The 20962-nt window shown below is 41.2% G+C and overlaps 1 protein-coding gene across 2 annotated transcripts in view; it reads left to right on the top strand.

Moving 5' to 3' along the window:
• Positions 1-19157, top strand: part of NINL (ninein like) — a 63456-nt gene extending 44299 nt beyond the window's left edge. The window contains exons 16-24 of one of the 2 annotated variants that reach the window (XM_054995649.1): positions 706-815; positions 1727-2073; positions 3080-3184; positions 9804-9873; positions 11072-11356; positions 12888-13001; positions 13658-13870; positions 16946-17059; positions 18324-19157. In XM_054995649.1, coding sequence (XP_054851624.1) covers positions 706-815; positions 1727-2073; positions 3080-3184; positions 9804-9873; positions 11072-11356; positions 12888-13001; positions 13658-13870; positions 16946-17059; positions 18324-18509 — 1544 coding nt within the window. In that variant the 3' untranslated portion in view covers positions 18510-19157. The remainder of the gene's footprint in view (positions 1-705; positions 816-1726; positions 2074-3079; positions 3185-9803; positions 9874-11071; positions 11357-12887; positions 13002-13657; positions 13871-16945; positions 17060-18323) is intronic. The other variant, XM_054995657.1, reaches the window with a different exon arrangement.
• The last annotated feature ends 1805 nt before the right edge of the window (positions 19158-20962 follow it).

The following is a 20962-nucleotide window of genomic DNA, read 5'->3' on the forward strand; positions in this document are numbered from 1 at the left end:
TTATATTTACTTTATTTAAAGCCCACATTTTCTCCCCATTGGGGACCCAAAGTGGCTGTCATAATTCTCCTCTCCTTTGTTTTGTCCTCCCATCAACTCCGTATAAGACAAAGCTGTTCTTTGAACACTCACATTTTTAAAATATAGGGCTCCAGTACCTTGAGTTGGGCCTGGAAGCAAAACTGGGAGGCTGTGTAGATGGAATAAGACTGGCGTTATATGGCCCCTATGAACCACTCGAATCAGCTTTCTGGCTGCAGGATTCTGTACCTGTTTTGAAAGAAATGACAGGTGGTCAAAATGAATGGGAGTTTGGTAAAATTTCCATTGGAGAGTTATCTACGATGCTCACCCGTATTAGATTAAATAATTAAAAAAAATCCTTCCTGATAGTCCACAGAATTACAAAGCGAATTCATACAGACAAAACTGTCGCTAGACAGACACCAAACTTTCATTATATCTTCTACAATAAGGCCAGAGTTAACTCTTGCCATGACATTTTTTGAGCATCCCCCCTCCCTTGGAGATGTTTATATTTATTTTGAAGCTCAAAGAAAGACTTTGGGAAACAACTGGAGTGGGCCTACTTAGATAGTATAACTTCTTAGTTGCTTTTTCATATTCAGACATTCTCTATCTCTGGGGCTTGTGCATTGAATATATAAATGAAAGTCCCCTTTTCAAGAGTACTTTTATTTGTAGGTGCCACTTTAGTTGAATCAGATGGCTATTCAGTAAGTATAGAAATGGAGCTCCTGGTAGAAGAACTGAAAGAACAGCATCAAGATCTGAAAATACAGCTGGATACCAAAGTAAGCAAAGTAGAGATGTTTGGAAGACTGTCAGGCAGCTGCTCAAATGTTGTGATGGAATAATTGTGTGTATTTGTGGCAGGAAACTCATAAGATTTTCTACTTGCAATCTTCAGATTTCGTTGCTCAAACTGGGTTGAATCCAGATTAAGTTTTCTGCTTAACAGAGGGCACTTCTGTCAGTGAAATAGAGCTTTCCTGCCAACACGCCCCCCCCCCCCCACAACAGCCCATTGATCTCCTCAAACTGCTGCCTCTTGGGGACAAGGGACTTTCAGGAATGGCATGGAGGGTCAAAGTCAAGGGTCAACAGCAGGATGGGGAGATTGGTGGAAATCCCCTTTCTGCTAGAGGAAAACTGATCTGGATGCAACCCACTGTCTTCAGTTGAAATATTCTTAAATAAAGTTTAAATTGTATTTGGATAGTTATACTCTGTTTTTTTTCTCCCCACTGAGACCTAAAGTCTGTCCACAATAACTATTTCTCTAAACCAGACCAATTCCTGTATTATCTAAGCTAATGTCAGCCCTCAGTGTGCATAGTATGTATTTATAAAGTATGACCATACGTATTTGATGTTAGGTGCACTTGCAAATCATGGCAATATGCTGGAGAGGGGGATAGTAATGAATGTTCAAGATGCTAAGTAGCTTTGACAGGCCTTAAAATTTTGGAAACGTGGCTAAGTCTTCTGATGGAAAAATTCTGTGGTGAAATCTTCTGTGGCATTTCTCTAGGGAAGTCTGTTTTTCATATGAGAAAACTAAATTCCTATAATTCTTGTTCTTGGAAGGCATGAAGGATTATTTCAAGTATCCCAGTGTTAAATATTTTAAGAAATAAAAGTAGCTTGTGTTTCCAACTGTGCTTTCTCAGTTGTGCACAATCAGCATTTTTGACTGTTCCAGGTCAATTACTATGAAAGAGAAATAGAATTAATGAAAAGAAACTTTGAGAAAGAAAGGAAGGACATTGAACAAGGCTTCAAGATCGAGATTAGTGAGCTGGAGGAACAGAAGAATGATCTGGAGGAGCTGAATGTGAAATGCCAAGAGGTAATTGATGGCTTGAAAGAGCAGCTCCAGAAATTAGCACCAGTCCAAGAACTTGAGAAGAAATATGAGAAGGAAATGTTGGAAATGGAGCAATACTATGCCAAAGAAATTTCCAGTTTAGGACAGAGGCTGGCCCAGGAAAGGGACCAGTTGCAAGAGGAAATGAAAATGAAGCACGAGACTGAGATACATCGAACGAGGTTTGGTTCCATTGTCTCTTTGGAGTTCTAAATCTGTACTCTTGCCAACGCAGTTGATCATTTGATTATTTGTATAATAAAATTCGGTTGCATTGTTCCATTTTTGAACTCTTAGTATGTAGGGAGGTAACTGATAAAAAGAACTTGGGCAGGGAAGACAATGGCACAGGCAGCATGGTGGTATAAGCTTTCCATTGGTTCAAGAGAAAGGTGGTGGTAACTTTCCATTGGTTCAAGAGAAAGGTGGTGGTAACTTTGTTTACTGCTTCCCTTTCTTGATGCCTGGTGGCTTTTTGTCCATGGAGATCCCATAACCTCCGGAAATGTCTTTCATGGACTATAAATGTTACAGGAAGGAAGTAAGCTTGCATTTCTGCACATCTAGACATGTTTTTGAGAGCATGGATTACTGATGCCCTTTGTGTTGGGGAATGCTCCAGGGGGACAATTGCATGAAGCCATTCCCTGCCACTGAAGCAAGTGGCCATCTTTGTTCGCATGGAGCTCTTTGGACTCTTGGATTAAACAAAGTATCACCATAATATTTCATAAGAAATTTTGAGCACCCCATAGAACTTCCCAGGCTTATTAGATAGCAGTGTGGCTAGAAGAGGGTGCAGGCTTTTTTGCAGACTGAACCTACTGGGGGAAATGGTGAGTGTTGTGTGCTGCTTTATACACTTGTGGGTAACCCCAAATAGAATCCTATTCTGCAAGTAAGATCTGTTTATCAAAAATACTCTGTTTGAACTTGGTAAAGGTAAACCTAGAACAGTTTCTTTAAAAGTGTTGTGTACCGTAGGAAGATTTATTTAATAAAAAATTATAGTGAATATGTGTTTGCTTTTAGCCAGGTTAGTTGACACAACTGGCTGTTTCCAGAAATCTTGTTTCAAAGATGGCACAGTAGCTTTTCTAGCAGTTAGCTGAGGATGGCTAAGAATCTGCCAGCCTGATCTTTCTACACCCTCAACTAAGTCTTTCAATTTTCTGTTCTCCAATATAGAATTGAGCTCCACAGAGTGTTAGAAGACAATGATCTCCTAAAGAATAAACTGGGAAGACTTCAGCAAGAAGTAGAGGATGCTGATGAAGCAAATAAAAAGCACAGGTAGGTCGGGAATCTGTTGGGATTTCGTTTTCCTGGAACCTTGCAGAGGAAGTGCCTTCTGCTGAAGAGAACTAATCTAGGATTAAAAGTTTTCCCTCAAAAAAGGTGACTCGTGGAATAAAATGTTCATGAGATTAGACGGCAAATGCAAGGGCCAGAGATGTAATACAACACATTTTCAGAGCATGAGTACATCAATAGACCATTGTGTGTGTGTGTGCGCGCGCGCATCATTATACCAGCATCATTTTGTATGTGAACATAGCCTTTAAAAGCAGAGAGAGGGAGGAATGAACACACCATAAACCGCTGTTGTTTTTAGCCATTGCACTCTTGTTAATCTTTCAGAGACTGCATTTCCAAATAATGTTACAGTTGGGAACGTTTATTTATTTATTTGTTTGTTTATTTGCCTTTGTCACTCAGACTCAAGGTGGATTACACAGTGTGAGATTAGTACAGTCAGTATCTTTTTTTTTTTTAAAGATTTTTTATTCTTTTTATTAACTACATTAACTAACGATACAGGGGGACAGGGGAAGGAAAGAAAAAAAAACTAACAACATATAACAACACTACACTACACAAAATGCTTTCCCTTCATACTGCCATTATTAAAAAAAAATTAAAGCTTTGTATGATATTGATGGAGTGGTTGACCTTGCGAAAGACAAATTACAATTCAAATTAAGTCTTCCTCCCCCTCCTGGGCCCCGGACGTAATTCTCTCTGAGCAACTGCAGCCGCAGTGCTCGTTTCCTCCCCCCCCCCCCTCAGACTTCGCCTTTTCTTCTTGCTTGGTGTTTTGCTGGAATTCCGGATTTTTGTCCTCAAAATCCCTTAGTTGATCTTCTGATATAATCTTGCAAGCTTGATCTTTGTAACTGAACCAGATACCTTCCGGAAATAGCCATTTGTACTTTATTCCACGTTCCCTCAGAAGAGCTGTGAGCTTTTTATACTTAAATCTTCTTTCCGAACTAAAAATGGGGTGTCTTTCAGTATCTTGACTTTATTGCCCAAAAAGTCCAGATCCGCATTATATGAGTTGTATAGGATAGTGTCTCGGATCCTTTTAGATGAAAGATCGATGATGATCTCGCGAGGCAGCTGACGCTTCGTTGCATATTTTGAAGAAGCCCGATGGACTTCCAAAATGGCGCTTTTAACCTCTTCTTTAGTTGCCATCGCGGGTGTCGCCAATAGTTCCGAGACCAGACCCCATAAATCCTCATTTTCCTCCTCTTTCACGTTCTGGAGGCGCAAAATTGTCTGTGTTCGTTCCACTTGTAGCCCGATCAGCTGGTTCTCCACCAGCTTTAACTCTTTATTCGTAGCTCTCACGAGTGACGCACTTTCCCGAGCAGACTTCTCTGCCCCCCCGCTACTTCCTTAATGGTTTTCACTTCGCTCTCAATTAAGCCCACCCTTTGATCTGTTTCATTCAGCTTGTCAACAAAGGGTTTTATGGCTTCGATAACCGACCTCTTCACCAATTCCTTGAGCGACTCTCCTTTGCCCTGCAGGGCAGCCGAGATTGACTTGCCCAAAGTGGGACTCTGTTTTTTCGCTGCCATTTTAGGCGGGGGGGGGGGTGACCACCAGCCGAATTCTGAAACTCAGCGAGGGGGAAGAGCAAGCCTTCTTAGCTTCAGATCCCACCACTCCTTCGCGTGCGCTTCTAATAACAGAAGGGATTCGCTCACTTGCAGGCTTCCGCCTAGTTCTGCTCTTTGCCGTTTTCCATGGCCCGGCAGCACTCGAGGTGCCGCGCATGTCTGCTGGCCTCCATAGGGACAAACGGGCAATTTACCCCCCGCATTGATTTTCAGGGGGCTCTTCCCGCAGCGCCCCAGATCCTTGCAGATCAGCCGCCCGGTCAGGGTGCTCGGGCGCTTCCTCCCGGACCTGCGGAGAGGAGCGTCCGACATGGCCGAGAAAACGAAACCGACTCCCGATTAGTACAGTCAGTATCAAGGACATTTCCATAAACTATACCATAGGGTAAATAAATACAAGTTTACAAAGACATAGTATTAGCAAGAATCCAATACAGAGTTGAAGAAATGCTGAAACAAAACATAGTCAATTCTGGGACTGACAGACAACATGAAGCACATGTAGCACATAGCGGCACATATTTAAAGTAAATGGGTAGTATGTAAGGCAACATAGTGGTGAAGTCTATGGTCTCTAACTAATTAGTGAATCATCTGAGACCCCTTCTCTACAATACAGCCCAACTATCTGAGTAAAAAGCCTCTTTGAATAATTCCGTTTTGCATCGTTTGTGGAAAGCTAGGAGAGGGGGGGGGGCTCTCCTGACCTCCTCAGTCAGGCTGTTCCACAGGGTTATCGTTGGTTTCTAAAGATAAATTGCTTTTGCAAACCATTTGAATTGATGTTGGCAACAGTTAGGAAGAGCAATCAGCTAAAAGTTCCATTTATATGTATTCTAGATGGGGACAGCTATTTACAGTTTGACCGTTGCTGCAGCAGCTGCCAATAAATGGGCTCGCAGTAGGGCTTCTTCATGGCTGGTTTCCACACAGTATCCAGTTTGGTGTAGTGGTTAAGATAGGTGGGACTCTAATCTGGAGAGCTGGTTTTGATTCCCTACTCCTCCACTTGAAGCCAGCTGGGCGACCTTGGGTCAGTCACAGTTCTTCCACCTTCCTCACACGTGTTACCGGGAAATAGGTCTCCTTGCACATAGGGGAAATTAGCAGCAAGGAAGACAGCTATATGAGAGGGGTAACAACAGGATCTCCACCAGTAATTTAGGGAGTCCTTTCCCAAGGAGGCACATGAAACCGTTGTTCTTAATTAAAGGGTCATTTTATTCAAGGGGCAAAATTCATACACACATACACACACAAGATTGCATACAAGTGCACAAGAGGCCTAGGAAAAGCAGTGGTGAAGTTGGAATAGATTTGAGGGCTTGCAAGGCGATAATTACCTACCTGGAAAGCAGGGAAGTCCATGGAGGGAGAGCTTCAAATGCCAGTGTTCTCGGCCAGGGAGAGAGACAGACTTAGGGAAGGCACCCCAAGGGAACAGTGCTTGGATCCAATAAGCGTACACTACTCCATTTGAATGGGGCAAGGGTCCCTACTATTATAGGGCAAAGCATGCCCTGAGGTGGGAGAGTCCTCCCAGCCACTGGAACAAAGACTCCCAACGGTCAGTTCCTGGGAATAACAAAGGTATTTTTTCAAAGTTATTTTTATTAATAGAAATAAAAGCCCATAGAAAGGGCAGAAAACAAGAATAAAGAAAAAGTTTAAAAAATGGGAAAAGTTACAAGAAGAAAAAAGAAAAGAAGAGAAAAAGAAAAAGAACAATAATAATACATATTTCATTCTTTACAACATTTGTCTTATTTTTAAAAAGTTACAATCTCTCCACATTTTCTTTTCCACTATTGCCTCCCTTCTATTAGGTTTATATTCCCCCATTATCCTCTTAATGATCAAAACCACAAATCATCAAGTCACTATTCCTCATTTTGTGCAGAAAGTCAATAAAGGATTTCCAGTTAGCCAAAAAGAGACAGTGTTTTGTCTCCAGCTAAAGCTGTAAGTTTTGCCATCTCCGCTAACTCTCATTTTCATAATCCAGTTGTCTATTGAAGGTAATTCCGTATTTTTCCATTTCTGTTTATATAAAAGCCTAGCTGCTGTAATCATATACAGAAATAAAATCCCATGCCAATTTTCCAACTCTTTATCCATTCGTCCCAACAAAAAGGCTTCTGGTTTAAACTCTACAGTAGTCATTATTTTTTGTATAACCATATGAATCTGGGTCCAAAATTTTTTAGCTTTACGGCAAGTCCACCAGAGATGATAAAATGTTCCTTCTTGTTTCTCGCATTTCCAACACTTATTTGACATACTTTTGCTCATTTTGGCTAATCTATCAGGAGACAAATACCACCGATAAAGAATTTTTTTATAAAATGATGTAAGTCTAACACTCAATGTCAATTTAAGCCCCTTTACCCACATATTTTCCCATTGGTCCATCATTATATTATACTCATTTTTTTTTGCCCATTTTACCATACAGTCTTTCTCAGATTCTTCTTCCATTTCAAATTTCAGTAACAACTTACACATTTTGGAAATGTGTTCATCATTTTACATTTTACATGTGTTCATCATTATACATTTTGGAAACGTGTTCATCATTTGAACAAAACTCTTTTTCAAACTCTTGTCTTTTCCTGCTCAAAGCCCCATAGGTTTTTTTTAATCTAATTTAAATCTTTCTAAAAGCTAAGCATATGCAAACCGTTGACATTTATAACCCTTCGCTACTAACTTCTCATCTTCAATTTGCAATCTTCTTGTGAAAATTCTAATAAATCTCCATAAGTCAACCATCCCTGTTTGAAAGTCATCTCCCTTCTGTAGAACGCTACCTGTGTTGAAATCCAAAGTGGTGTCTTCTGTGTTAGTCTCAATTTATATTCGTTCCCAATTCTCAAAATAGCTCTCCTAATATAATTATTTTTAAAGTCTGTGTTGACTTTTACTTTGTCGTACCACAAGTAGGCATGCCATCCAAATCTCAGGTCATCATGACCTTCCAATATCAAGTGTTTATTGGTATGTAGGATATTCTAGTGTGGATAGAGGGAAGGAAATTACTCTTAAATGTGCTGGTCTTGGATCAACTCTGCATGAGGGTACAAGATGAAACAATTTGTGAAATCATTCTATTATCTTGGTCATGTTACATGTGCGTGGTACATGCTGTCAAGCCATGCTCGACTTTTGACGACTCTTAAGAATGAAAGACCTCCAGAATGTTCTATCATTAACATCCTTGCTTAGATATTGCAAATTAATATTGCTTTGTCGAAGGCTTTCACGGCCGAAGAACGATGGTTTTTGTGGGTTTTCCGGGCTGTATTGCCATGGTCTTGGCATTGTAGTTCCTGATGTTTCGCCAGCAGCTGTGGCTGGCATCTTCAGAGGTGTAGCACCAAAAGACAGAGATCTCTCAGTGTCACAGTGTGGAAAAGATGTTGGCAGGTCATTTGTATCTACTCAGGAGGGGTGGGGTTGAGCTGAGTCATCCTGTAAGAGTTTCCCAGGGTGTGGAATGCTAATGGCGGGAGGCTTCACTGTGTCCTGAGGAGGTTCTTTTGCATATGGATTGGGGCTTGATGTGCTAATCTTCTCTGCAGGGCTATTGTTGAGTATAGAGTGTTTTGTTAGCCTGGTGTTTTTCAGAACTGGAAACCATGCTCTGTTCATTCTTAAGGTTTCTTCTTTCCTGTTGAAGTTTTGTTTATGCTTGTGAATTTCAATGGCTTCTCTGTGCAGTCTGACAAAGTAGTTGGAAGTGTTGTCCAGTATTTTGGTGTCCTGGAATAAGATACTGTGCCCTGTTTGAGATAGGCTATGTCTTCTTGATGTTCAGCTGTAATCCTGCTTTGGCACTTTCTCCTTTAACCTTCACCAGGGGTGTTAAGTTGTCCGAAAGGACAATATATAAATTGAATGTAATTATTATTGTCCTTGTCCCAGTCCACTAGCAATGGCCACGCTACCTCCCCTTCCAACCACTAGGGCTTTTTAAAAATTGGTGACAATATTGATATGATAAAATATATAACACATTCTCTAAATGTCCAGATTTCATTATTTAAAAAAGTAAATCTCTGTCCCTTTTTATTGTGGGGATATGCTTTTCTCTCTGTATCTCCACAACAAAAGGGGCTAGGGACTTTTAAAAATAAAAGCTGGGAATTTAGAGGACCTATTACACGTCAGTCTTGGTAAGTAATCTGATGGGAGACCTACAGGGAAGACCAGGGTTGCTATGCAGAGGTAGGCAATGACAAACTACCTCTGTTAGTCTCTTGCCTTGAAAACCCCAGCAGGGGTTGTCATAAATCAGCTGCAATTTGAGAGCTCTCTTTACTGCCACCAATGTTAATTTTTTTTCAAAAAAACAAAAACAAAAGCCCCCTAGTGGCAGGGAGAGGAAATTGCTGCCAAAATCCAAACTGCCCCATCCACTTGGTAGCCATCCAGATTTACTACAGTCTTTCCCAAAGCAGAGTTAAGATTGTGGAAAAGTTGGGGAAACCCCAGAAAGTGTACAAATGTACCATGATGCTGCAGAGAAGCACAATCCCCCCACACTTCCCAACAGCATTGAACACAGAGCAAATAATTCATGTGGAAATGGCCAAATGTTTGATTGGCTTCAGTGGGTCTTAGTGATGACTAAGTTTAGCTCGACTGATTGGGGCCAATGGCTTTAGGATCCTGCACAGTTTTTCATCTCATCCCTTTTTTGCAAAAAATCAAGTGGATTTATAGCAACCAACAACCTCTGAGGCTGATACCTAATATTGCTCATTTCATAGCTGTTTCTGTACTAAGCTCTGACAACTTTTGTATCTTAAGACATTCTAAAATCAAGACTTGTTCTTCCAGGTGAGAGTAGTCAAAATCATTTTGTCCCATGAAACAAAAAGAGTCTATTAAGGCTAACACAGCTACCAGTCTTGAAATACATTATTGTAGCAAAGTAGGTTGTAAAATTAATTTTTTATAGAAAGGATTTGAATTGTGTGGTGTTTTAACCTCCTCAGAAAACACATTGATGAAATGAAGATGAAAAAAGAGAAGGCTAGGAGTGAAATGGAAGAATTAAATCAGCTGGTAAGTATTTTACTAGAATACAGTTAGGTCTTGTTTTTTACAGGCCCTTTACATAGGGCCTAATTAGATGTTCAGCAATAGGCCTGAGCCTGAGAGCATAGGTTGCTACTGAACCTCTGGGAAACCATGGAGCGCTTGGCTCTCTTCACCTCCCCTTCTCACTCTAGCTGCTTTTCCCCAGGTTGTAGGAAATGTGCTTCAGAAACCCCAGAAGGGGGGTGGTTAGGAAGAATTACAGGGGGAGAGGGTGGATAGGGGAAGATTAACCCTTTCCACCTAAACCAGGGATCCCCAGCATCGCATCTTTTCTGCCTCCCACCCAGAGCTTTAGAAAATGGGTGGGGCTCTTCCCCAGGAGTGCTTCTGATTGGCCACTGGAGATCTGATTGGCTGTGCAGATTAAAATAACGTTTTGGTGGCAGTTGCCACCACAGTGGTTTTATTTTCTTACTCCTTTTCCCCAATATATTTTTTTTAATTACCTCTTTTCTCCCTTGCACTTGGGCTTTCTTTGTGTGTATGCATGGCTTTGCCTCCTGCAGCAGCCATTTTGTGATTGCACCTATTACACTATTTCAGAATTCCAAAGGTACCCACAGACTAAAAAAAGGATGGGGACCCCAATCTAAACTTTTGTGAAGCTAACTGCAGATTTCCCATATATCTTTGCAGTTAATCAGCAGTGATCTAGCTTTTCTGATCTAGTTTTAACAGTGAACATTTAGTTCAACCTGTAGGTAGCCAAACACAGACAAGTAGGTAGATTGGAGAGAACTTTTTAAAAACAGGCTTCTGCAATACCTGCTGATTGCTTGGCTCTAACTGTTCCATGCGTTTGCAGTTGAATTGAGGTCTGCAATGCCAAAACAATTATCTAGCATTTAAAGTGTTTTCCTTTTATCTAGCATTTAAAGTGTTTGTTGAGACACTTCAAGGCACTTTTTGCAAAATGTGCCTATCTAGAAGAGGGATTTCCTTTCCTCTCCTCTCTCTCCCTGTGAGAATGCTCCTTGTCAATGTGTAACTGGGCTTAAAATATGAGAAGCGAAGCATAGGTGGAAAGCCCTTGGACCACAGTGCTTTGGGGTATGAACTCCCTTGATGTGGGACTAGGCTTTATTGTGTTGTCCTCTCCCACACAAGGCATAAAATCTTTTTTTTCCCCTAGTGATTGAACATCTGCACCTTCTTATTTCAGAACAAGCAGTACAAAGAGGAAATCTTCCAGTTAAGTTCCAGGACTGGTCAGCTGAGCCATGAACTCTCTCAACAAAGCAGCAATAACAAAGCTAACCAGAGTACCATCAATTTATTGAATCAGAGGTTTGCTGAGCTGGAGAGTGAAAAAGAGCATGAAGCTGCAGTTGCCAAGCGACTTCAAGAGGCCTCTGCTGTACTGACGAAGGAGCATCTCCAGCAACAGTTGGCATGGCAGGGAGAGAAGGCCATGCTGGAGCAAGAGCTTAAGGTCTCAAGAGAAAAGGTAAGGTGTTGATCTAAACACTGCAGAGGAAATGACTAGACATTCACACTGTGACAGCCAAATCTAACGAACACTTTAGGTGCTGTTTCTAGTGCCCAGAAAGTACATTAAGGGCTGGGCTGCTTTTAGTAGCCATGATAGGCTCCTGTAATCTTAAACTATTGCCGTGTTTGGGGAAGGAGGGGAAATAGTTCCATTGTTTACTTTTTGGGCTGTGTTGGGCGGTGATTGTAGAACAATTTTATGTTCATTCCTGTACCTGAGTTGGTAGTAGTTTATGCATATTAGAGATTGAAAGTTTCCAGAAATTTTGAAGCCATGAGGAGAAACAACAGAACTTTGGGGGGAAATTACAATATATGCAATACTTTCCTATCAAATTGAAACTTCTTTTTCTGATACAAAATCTTAGTATATAAAATAGTGGGATTGGGCATATTTATTGAAATTTAAAAGTGTAAATATATTCCTTTTCTTTATGAAGAAATTGCAAGTATACCCAGTACTGGAGGAGTTGTAAACTGCTGCACCCTATGCTACCATAGCACACGCATCTTTAATTTTTACCATCTAAAGGCAGGAAAAATAAAAGATGACGGTAGTACATAAATTAGTAAATAAAAGAAAGTATATTATTTGGACAGAAACATTCTCATAGAATCACAGGAGGTAGGACTGTCAGCATGTTTGAATATTAAGCTGAATTTTATATCATTGAAAACACTGAACTCAGAATGTGTTGTTGTTATACACATTGCATATTAATTGTTGCTAAAATATTTACATTTAAACAAATATTGAAAATACTGCAATATGAGTCTTTTTTCAACGCTCCCCAAAATTTCTCAGTGTTTCCATAGAGAAATTGATGAAGTCTTCCTGACTTTTCATGTTATACAATTTGAACGGGAAAAATCTTGCCTTAAGCGCTTTATTCATTCTAAAAGTGAAATATTTCATACAACTTGGTTTTTAGAAAAAGAATTTTCCCACCAGAAAAGTGTGGGGCTGGGGCTGGGGCGTAGGCACAGCAACCATTATTTCCCATTCTCCCCCCCCCACCCCCTGGGACTTCACGTCTCTCTGTGTGTGTCTTGGGGTAGGAGAGGAGATAACAACATTGTTCAGGAGGAACCTGCTAACAATCATTTCTCAGTTACTGCCATTTTGCTTCCTCTTGGCCCTTTTTACTGGGTATCTTATTAGATTGTCAGGTCTCAGGGCTTTTTTTGTGTGTGTCATGGCTGTGTGCGCTAGAATCCTGCTAATGTTGAATATTTTATGGCAGTAATAAAATGAGAGTTGTACTGGGCAATCTCAAAGATTGTGCCTGTAAATATCACAGTGTAATAGGACTGATGCTTGCCAAATGAGCATTTGTTAAACTTCCCATGTAATGGAATTTGGACTTCATGTTGGGCATAATGGGTTGCAGCTATTGTAAATTGCTACCAATATGGCTTGATTTGCAGGCAATGGTACTGAAGGATATTGCTTCCTCCTCTTCCCTGTTGTGTTACATTTTTCAAAGGCCAACCAATATCAGGAACTGGAGGCTGAAGTGGAGCGTTTAACCCAGGAATGTCGGATGCTGCGACTGACAAAGGCCCAGTTGAGAGAGGAGTTGGAAGAATGCCGGGATCAGGTAGGGTGGCAATGTGAAGGTGCTGAATCTGTCCGCTAATGGTGACCATCTTCCCATTATGAATTAGGGCTTTGGCATTACTAAGAGAAAGCAGTGGATAAAACCAATCTGGACAGTGAGAATGAGCCCAGAGCCTTTTCTCATAGTCAAAGAAATGTGCCCTAAGTTCGTATGATATGTAATACAATTTCCTGTTGCTACTAAGGGGAGGAGGGCATGGTGGGGGGTAGACATATCAGTGTCTGCAACTTTAAATAAGCAGCAACATAGAGCTGGAATGAATACTTCTGAGGCTGTTTTGTGCACCAATAGCACAGCCCCTACTAGGGGCTTCTCCCTCTCCTCTGCATTTTGCAAGTCATAACCTGTCATTCAGTTACTTCTTTACCACGCTAGCTATGTTTTCTGTCAGCTTTGGCTTTCGGATTCCTTGCAAGAATCATTATTGGGATTTAAATAATTTTTATATTTCAAATGCATTTAACTAGAGCTGGTGATCTTGTTTTGGAATATTTCAATCTTTGTCTGCCACTCCCCAGACTACATGCTAAGCTTCATGTCATGTCTGCAGTATGCTGAGTGTTTCCCTTCATCTGAACTTGTGAGTGATTCTCTCCATGCTTAAGTATGATGATTCCTTTTCTCTTGCAATGCAGCTGTTAGAAGCCAACACACGCTTAAGCCTGACACAGTCTCAGTATGTGCAGGAGCTGCAGCTGTTAAGAAGCCAAATGGAAAGCTCAGTGCCTAAAGACTGCCTTGCTGAGCTACAAAACAAGTTGGCGGGAGAAAAGGAAATGGTTAGGCAGTTGCAAGGAGAGCTGAACTTCCAGGCAGAGCAGATGAGACGGCAATTAGCCACACACCAGGTACGGAAGAGGTACACTTTGTTTCCCCTCATCCTAGATAGGGTGTGGTCCAGCGGGGTAGTGAGTGTTTGTGCTGGATGGGTCAAATGGGATGTAGATGGTTCCATGAATGAGCTTCTAAGCCATTGTTGTCCCCCACTTCTATATAAAAAGGATAATAACATTTGATTTATATTCTGACCTTCAAGACAACTTAATGCCCACTCAGAGCGGTTTACAAAGTATGTTATTATTATCCCCACAACAATCACCCTATGAAGGGAGTGGGGCTGAGAGAGCTCCAAGAAGCTGTGACTGACCCAAGGTCGCTGGCTTCAAGTGGACAAATAGGGAATCAAATCTGGTTCTCCAGATTAGAGTCCTGCCACTCTTACCAAACTGGATCTCCAGAGCCAGATCTGGACTGCAGTTCCGTGTGTGTGTGAGAAAGAGAGAGAGAGAGAGAGAATGCACTAAGAACAGTGAGTCAGTAATTCTCTCCTCAATCCTCTGACAAGTGGGAAGGTACTAACGCAGTTTCAGTTTTACCTAAACACAGTTCATTGGTGTAACCCAAACTCCTTAAGGACAAATATTTGTCACTTGTATAAATTAAGAAATTTATTTATATTTTATTTTGCATCTCTTTAGTTACGGGGTGAAGCAAAAGCTGCTGCTCTTCCTCTCCTGCCCCTGAAATCCTGCTCAGTGCACTCACTCCTCACCACCACCACTTTTGAAATTTTACAAGGCATTGCCAGCTCTTTCGTGCCCATCTTCTCATTTATTGTAAAAATAGCCTTAGCTTTCCTATCCTCTCCCCTCTCAAAATAGGTTGAACAGGTACACCTGATGCTATTGAAAGGGCAGAAATGCATTTTCAGAGACACAAAATGTTAAAATTTAAGTGCTGCAAACATGGGACTCCTATAATGAAACTGTACTATTTGTCACAAAAATCTGCATGCAGAATACTGCTTTGTGTGGACGAACCCTGTGAGTGCTGAAATGCGCATGTCACTGTTGGGTCTGTGATTACCACGGAGCTCACTTGGGACAAAAGGTGAAGTGGGGCCCCATCTAGGCTGGCCTCAAGCTCCCTGGAGGAAAGAGGAAATAAAAACCACAGACATTTTGCAGATTACATTTGGCCGCCCGTTGGTGGGATTCAGAAATGACCAGACATAGCTTCAGAAGTTGGCGCATATAGCTCCTGTACTATGGCAGCTGCACTGGCTCCCTGTGGAGTTCCAGATCAGATTCAATGTTTTGGTTTTCACCTTAGCAGACTGGGACCCCAGCGTATCTGCAGGACTGCCTTTGCCATATGTGCCCCAGAGGGTGCTCCGATCAGCTGATAAAAAACTGCTGGTAGTCCCTGCTCTCAGGGAGGCTTGCCTGGCCTTGACCAGAGCCAGGGCCTTTTCAGCCCTGGCACCAGCTTGGTGGAACTCTCTGTCTGCTGAAACCCAGGCCCAACAAGATCTCTGATCCTTTTGCCAGGCTTGTAAGACAGAGAAGTTCCACCAGGCACATGATTGAGGCTGGGCTGAGTGAGCCTTCCTGCAGGTCTCCTGTCTGGCGGAAGGAGCAGCGTAGTCCCCACCCTGATTTTGTTTTTCCACCAGCTAGACCATCGCTGCTCCTCCATCTCCCACCCCATAGAATGTTTGGTTGGGGTTGGAAATATGGGCCACCATCTAGAGCTGTTTTATTACTGAACTGTATATTTATGGTTTTAATGTAAATTTTATTGTAAATTTTAATACTGATGTCATCTGCTCTGAGCCTGTTTGTGGGGAGATCGGATTATAAATTTAATCAATCAGTCAGTTGCTGACTGTCCCACACCCTGGGCGGTGCAAGGACACGTCTCTCTTCCTTCCCATGCAAGTTGGTCCTATCCTCTGGAAGAGGAAAGGGTGGGAGGTCTTGCATGCCACAAGCCTTCTTGAGTAGTAATGTGGCTCCTTCTCCTCTTTGGCCATCCAGGACAGCTGGTAACCAACTTGTGAGGAAGAGGGCTGCTGCCTGCTGTTACTGGAGAGGGGTGGGTGGGCACATGCATCACCTCTGGTGCATTTGGCAGCAGTAGTTGCCTCCCTCCCTATGTTCCTCCACAACAGCTTCGCTCATCTGAACAGGGTCTTCTGTTGGTGTCAAGCTGCACACGGGCGAAATCAACAGCAGCCTGTACACAGGCTTTCTCTGTGGTGGCCCCTACCCTGTGGAATGACCTGCTTGAGGAGGTCAGAAGAGCCTTCACGCTCTTGGCTTTCTGCAAACAATGCAAAACCAAATTATTCAAAAAGTCTTTTTTCTCAGATAGGAGGGCTGTATTGTAAGGATGTGGTCTCAGATATTTTGCTAATGAGTTAGGAACCGTAGACTTCACCATTATGTTGCCTTACATATTATGTTTCTTTAAATATGTACTCCTATATACTACTTGCACTTCATGTTGTCTAATGTCAGTCCTAGAATTGATTATGTTCTGTTTCAGCAATTCTTCAACCCCGTATTAGATCCTTGCTATTGATATGTCTTTGTAAACTTGTATTAATTTATCCTATGATATTGTTTATGGAAATGTACTTGATACTGTATTGAAATGTACTTGATACTCATTGTACTAATCCTCATACTGAATAATCTGCCTTGAGTCTCAGTGAGAAAGGTGGACTATAAATAAATAAAATAGAGGTGTGAGAAGCCCATTAGTGGTGGCACTTGAAACCAGCTCTTGAAGTCACTTTGGAGGCTCCTGTTTGCATTTGTTAAATTATTAAAACATAACTTACAAAAAAAACCCCTCCTGATGCTGAGAGTTCCAATATATGATAAAGAAGGTCCACATTTTAACTAGTGACTGGAATGAAGATGCCCCTACTGGCAACTGATTTCTTGATGTAATGATCAGCACACACCCACAGACATGCATGCAGTTAAACATGCTTTATGTTTTTCTCCCTTCCAAACCAAGTCGGTGGGACAAAGTGTGTGTAAACCAGATTTGGGAGATACTGCGACTTCTCAAAAGTACATGCTGAATAATGGATAGGATGTTCCTGATGCTCCGTTTTCTCCTCTTTCCAGGAAGATCATGCAAATTCCTGTAGATTAATGGAAGAAAAGATGGAGGAGCTGGAGATGAACATGAAGAATGTACAAATAATGCTTCAGGAGAAAGTGTCCCAACTGAAGGAGCAGGTTAGTGTGGGGGATGTGTCTGCACACATGTGTAACACAATGCACTCTTCACACTGGTTACTTGACAAATGTGTTGCCCCCCTGCTAGGTCAACTTTAATCACTGGCACACTGGTATTTTCCCAGCTCACAATCTTGATACTAGCAAGCTAAGAATTAAGCATTGTATTGTACAAAGGGGATAACACCTCGATGGCCCTCACTCAGGCCTGGTGAAACATGACACTGGCTGAGGCAAAAGCCTCTTTCTGTAGGATTTTCAATACACACAGCTATTGCTTTAAACTAGGTGGCTAATTGTGTAAAGCAGCTATGCAGCTAGATCTCATGGGAAAGTGTTCCTGCTTCTGCCAATGTCATGTTTGCATAATGCTTTCCTTAATTCTAGTAGCTGTAGCTAAGTAAGCATGATAACAACCACTTCTCTGTTAAACCACACACTCCCGGTATTAAAGGACTAAACCAATTAGGAGTAAAGCACTTGTTTATATATAGAGGGTCCACTGTGAAAATGAAAGCTAATTGCAGTGTGGATCTCACTTTAACATATTGATGATGTCACGTTTGTGTTTAAATGAGTTAAGAAATTATAGCCCTCTGCCTTCTCTCAACTTTTCTCACAGCTAAACATATTTCATTTTATAGCAGCTTTTTTTTGCATTATGTTTGGGGGTGGTTTTTTAAAAAAATATTCCCAAATTCTTCTTATGCTAAAGCAGGGTTAGATTGCTTTTAAGAGCATTTCTTGTCCCCTTCTGGTTCTGGCCATGGAAGAAACAATGGTTGTAGGATCAATGTGTACATCTACTGCTTAATAATCTTTACCTTACAGGTAAATCACCATGGGTTTAATGATAGCTTGAAAATAAGCTTTGAGTGATTAATAATAATAAACTACTTCCAGTATCTTATATAATCAATTTGGGAAAAGGAGCAGCAGCTCTCTTCTTTCCCATAACTTACAACTGTAAGTATAGGCGCTATTGCACCTGCCTAACTTAGGTAGAGAAGGTACAGTAGAGAATAATGGGAGGAACAGAGTCCATATCCTATATTTTAAAAGTGGAGAATGCTAGATTATTCTATGCAGCATTGTGCCATGGGGAGAAAGCACCAAGCAGCCCAGATCATGCTCCACAAGAGGAAGTAAAGTATAGGATTTCTTCGCATCATTAGTGAAAATAGCTTTTAGAAATCATGCCATTATCAGACTGTGGAGATTTTTATCTGAGTGATGATTAAGGCCTTTTCCTTATACCTTCCAGCTTGAAAAAAATGCTAAGTCTAATTTGTTGCTGAAAGACCTCTACGTGGAAAATGCCCAGCTGATGAAAGCTTTACAGGTTTTGGAGCAGAGGCAGAAGAGCACGGAAAAGAAGAACTTCATCCTGGAAGAAAAAATCTCATCCCTGAACAAAATAATTAGAGAAATCACTCTGGCGTCACAGTGAACAAATGAATCTGTTGTTCCGTTCTTTCTGTTGATTCAAACTGGAAAGGACAATCAAGAGAAGAGAGAGGAGTTCCTGCCATGGCCAGTTTTGTTATGTATTTCAAATGTAGGCAAAATGAAATCTGAGAATCTCAAAGTCCATGGCATGTGGGTAATCTCACTTTCTCCTAGAGCTAGGTGTGGAATGCCCCTGGACCAGAAGGCATGGCTAGGTGTGGAATGTCCATGGACTAGAAGGCATGGCAACTGTCAGAAGAAAAATTCTCAGGGAGAAGAAGAAAGATGGAGGCACTGTCCAAACTGCGTCGATGGCAATTCCCTTACATTTTTTTCCAGTGGAAAAGCTAAAGCTTTTAGTGTCTTTTGGATCAAGTCCCAGAAGCAAACTTTTTGGCCCTGATTCTTTTCAGGACTGGCTATTTATTGTGAAGGCAACATTTTTGCCTCTCCTCCTTTCCCACTTGTCTACACACTGGCTTGTTTTGTATAATATGTACAGTTTTCTACAAGTATATAATCACCCCTTTAATCACATTCTGTATTGTTTGGGAAGATATGCTTAAAAATGGACAGAACCTGGGGTACTTGTTTTCTTTTGCTTTGACTAAAGCCTGACATTTTTAAATTAAATTCTATTTATATTGCGTACTTGCTGGATTTCATTCCTGTATGAATGGATTGGATATCTATTTATTTTTATGGTGATGGCAAAGCATTAATTCCAGAGCTTATGTGGGAGGAAATGGACCGGAAAAGCATTGTATTTTAAAAAGGCCAAATGTTTATCACACCTTTTACAACCAGCTGTTAAAGATGAACTCTGGTACAAAAAGATGTAGGAAAATCTTCTACCTTTTTAAAATGTTTCCCACACCCCCAAAATAGTATACTGATCTTAATTTATAGAAGGGATTTAGAAGAGAACAGTTGGCATGACCATAGACCTTGTAGGGATAGCTGACTAAAATATTGCAGTCTCACGCTTGGAAGTTTGCATGAAAGTCTGGAAATCTATTTCCTCTCCTTACAAAGTACTGCTTATACTTGTTTATTGATTAAAATTTGAAGGTCATTGTTGACAACTGCTTAACAAGATAGATCTGGTGAGGGTAGGCAAAAATGTGTTTGCCGTGCATCTCAGATTCAACGCTTATATAGACTATGCTTTGATGGTTCAATTATGTGAGGCATTAGTCTCTATCTTTGTAATAGCAGCCACACTTCTGCTATGGAATTGCACAGATAAATCCTGTTCCCCCAACCCTTTGTTCGCTTTATGAATGGGCTACCTGGATGGTGTGTAGAGAACAATCAAGAAGCAATAGGATTGAGATTCAGGCTGCGTGAGAATATACTTAGAGAACTTCTTGGTCAAGAGCTCTGGGATGAAAGGTGTTTCTGCTGCTTAAGCAACAACACATTCCATTTGATAAATGATCAACTGTAAACTCATTGTAGGTTGCTTACACACTGATGGATTGCTCCAGCTTGTTTACTTCATTTGTGCCTTGCCTTTTATGCTTCTGGGGAGTGAAGTGATTTTCGTTGTGAGGATAAAATTGAGAAGTGAGCAACAACCCTGTGAGGTAGGTTAGGTTGAATGTGCGTGATTAGTCCAAGGTCACCTAGCAAGCTTCCATGGCAGAGTGGAGATCAAAATCTGGGTCTTCCAGATCCTCGTCTGACACTCTAACCACTACACAACTGGTGCTGGTTTATGATTAAATAGCGTGTGTGTGTGTGTGTGTGTGAGAGAGAGAGAGAGAGAGAGAGAGAGAGAGAAATTTGGCATAAGGCTATGGGGAAGAAGAGTTGATCCTTTACTCCCTGCATCATTTCTTAGAATTATTTCCTCTGCCCACCTGCTATTAGACACAGTAGAGAAAAAAAGTCCTATCTGAACCAGGCTTTGTAAAGAAAATGAAAAATGGACCCAACTATAATTTTTTGAATTCGTTTGGTTTTTTCCTGTTCTCCCACAGCTTCAGGGTACTTCCTGTCACCTCCAGGGTTTCCCTATCTTTATGCTTTGCAGTGTTTTGGAAAAGATCTCAGTGAAGCCAAGGTGTCACTCATGTTGATAGGAAGGTCAAATTCCCTACATATATGCAGCAGTTCTCTAGCCAGGGATGCTAGCTGCAATAAAAGTTCCAGATGCTTGCATAACTGCAATCCAAAAAAGTATAACAAGACTTGTATTAAGACAGCATAGATAAAGTTTCCTGGAAATTACACCTGCACATCCAAGAAGCTCTTAAAAGCATACTGTGCACACACCACTCTACTTGTCTGATGAAGGAAGCTTTGACTCTCGCAAGCTCACAGCCTGGAAATCTAGTTGATCTCTAAGATGCTACTGGACCTGAAATGTGCACATAACAGGAACCTTAGTACCTGCTGATTCTTTGATAGTAGAAGAACTCTTATTTCTGTATCATGATTGCTTTGTAC

The sequence above is a fragment of the Eublepharis macularius genome, chromosome 1 (genome assembly GCF_028583425.1).
Source record: "Eublepharis macularius isolate TG4126 chromosome 1, MPM_Emac_v1.0, whole genome shotgun sequence".
Lineage (NCBI taxonomy): Eukaryota > Metazoa > Chordata > Lepidosauria > Squamata > Eublepharidae > Eublepharis > Eublepharis macularius.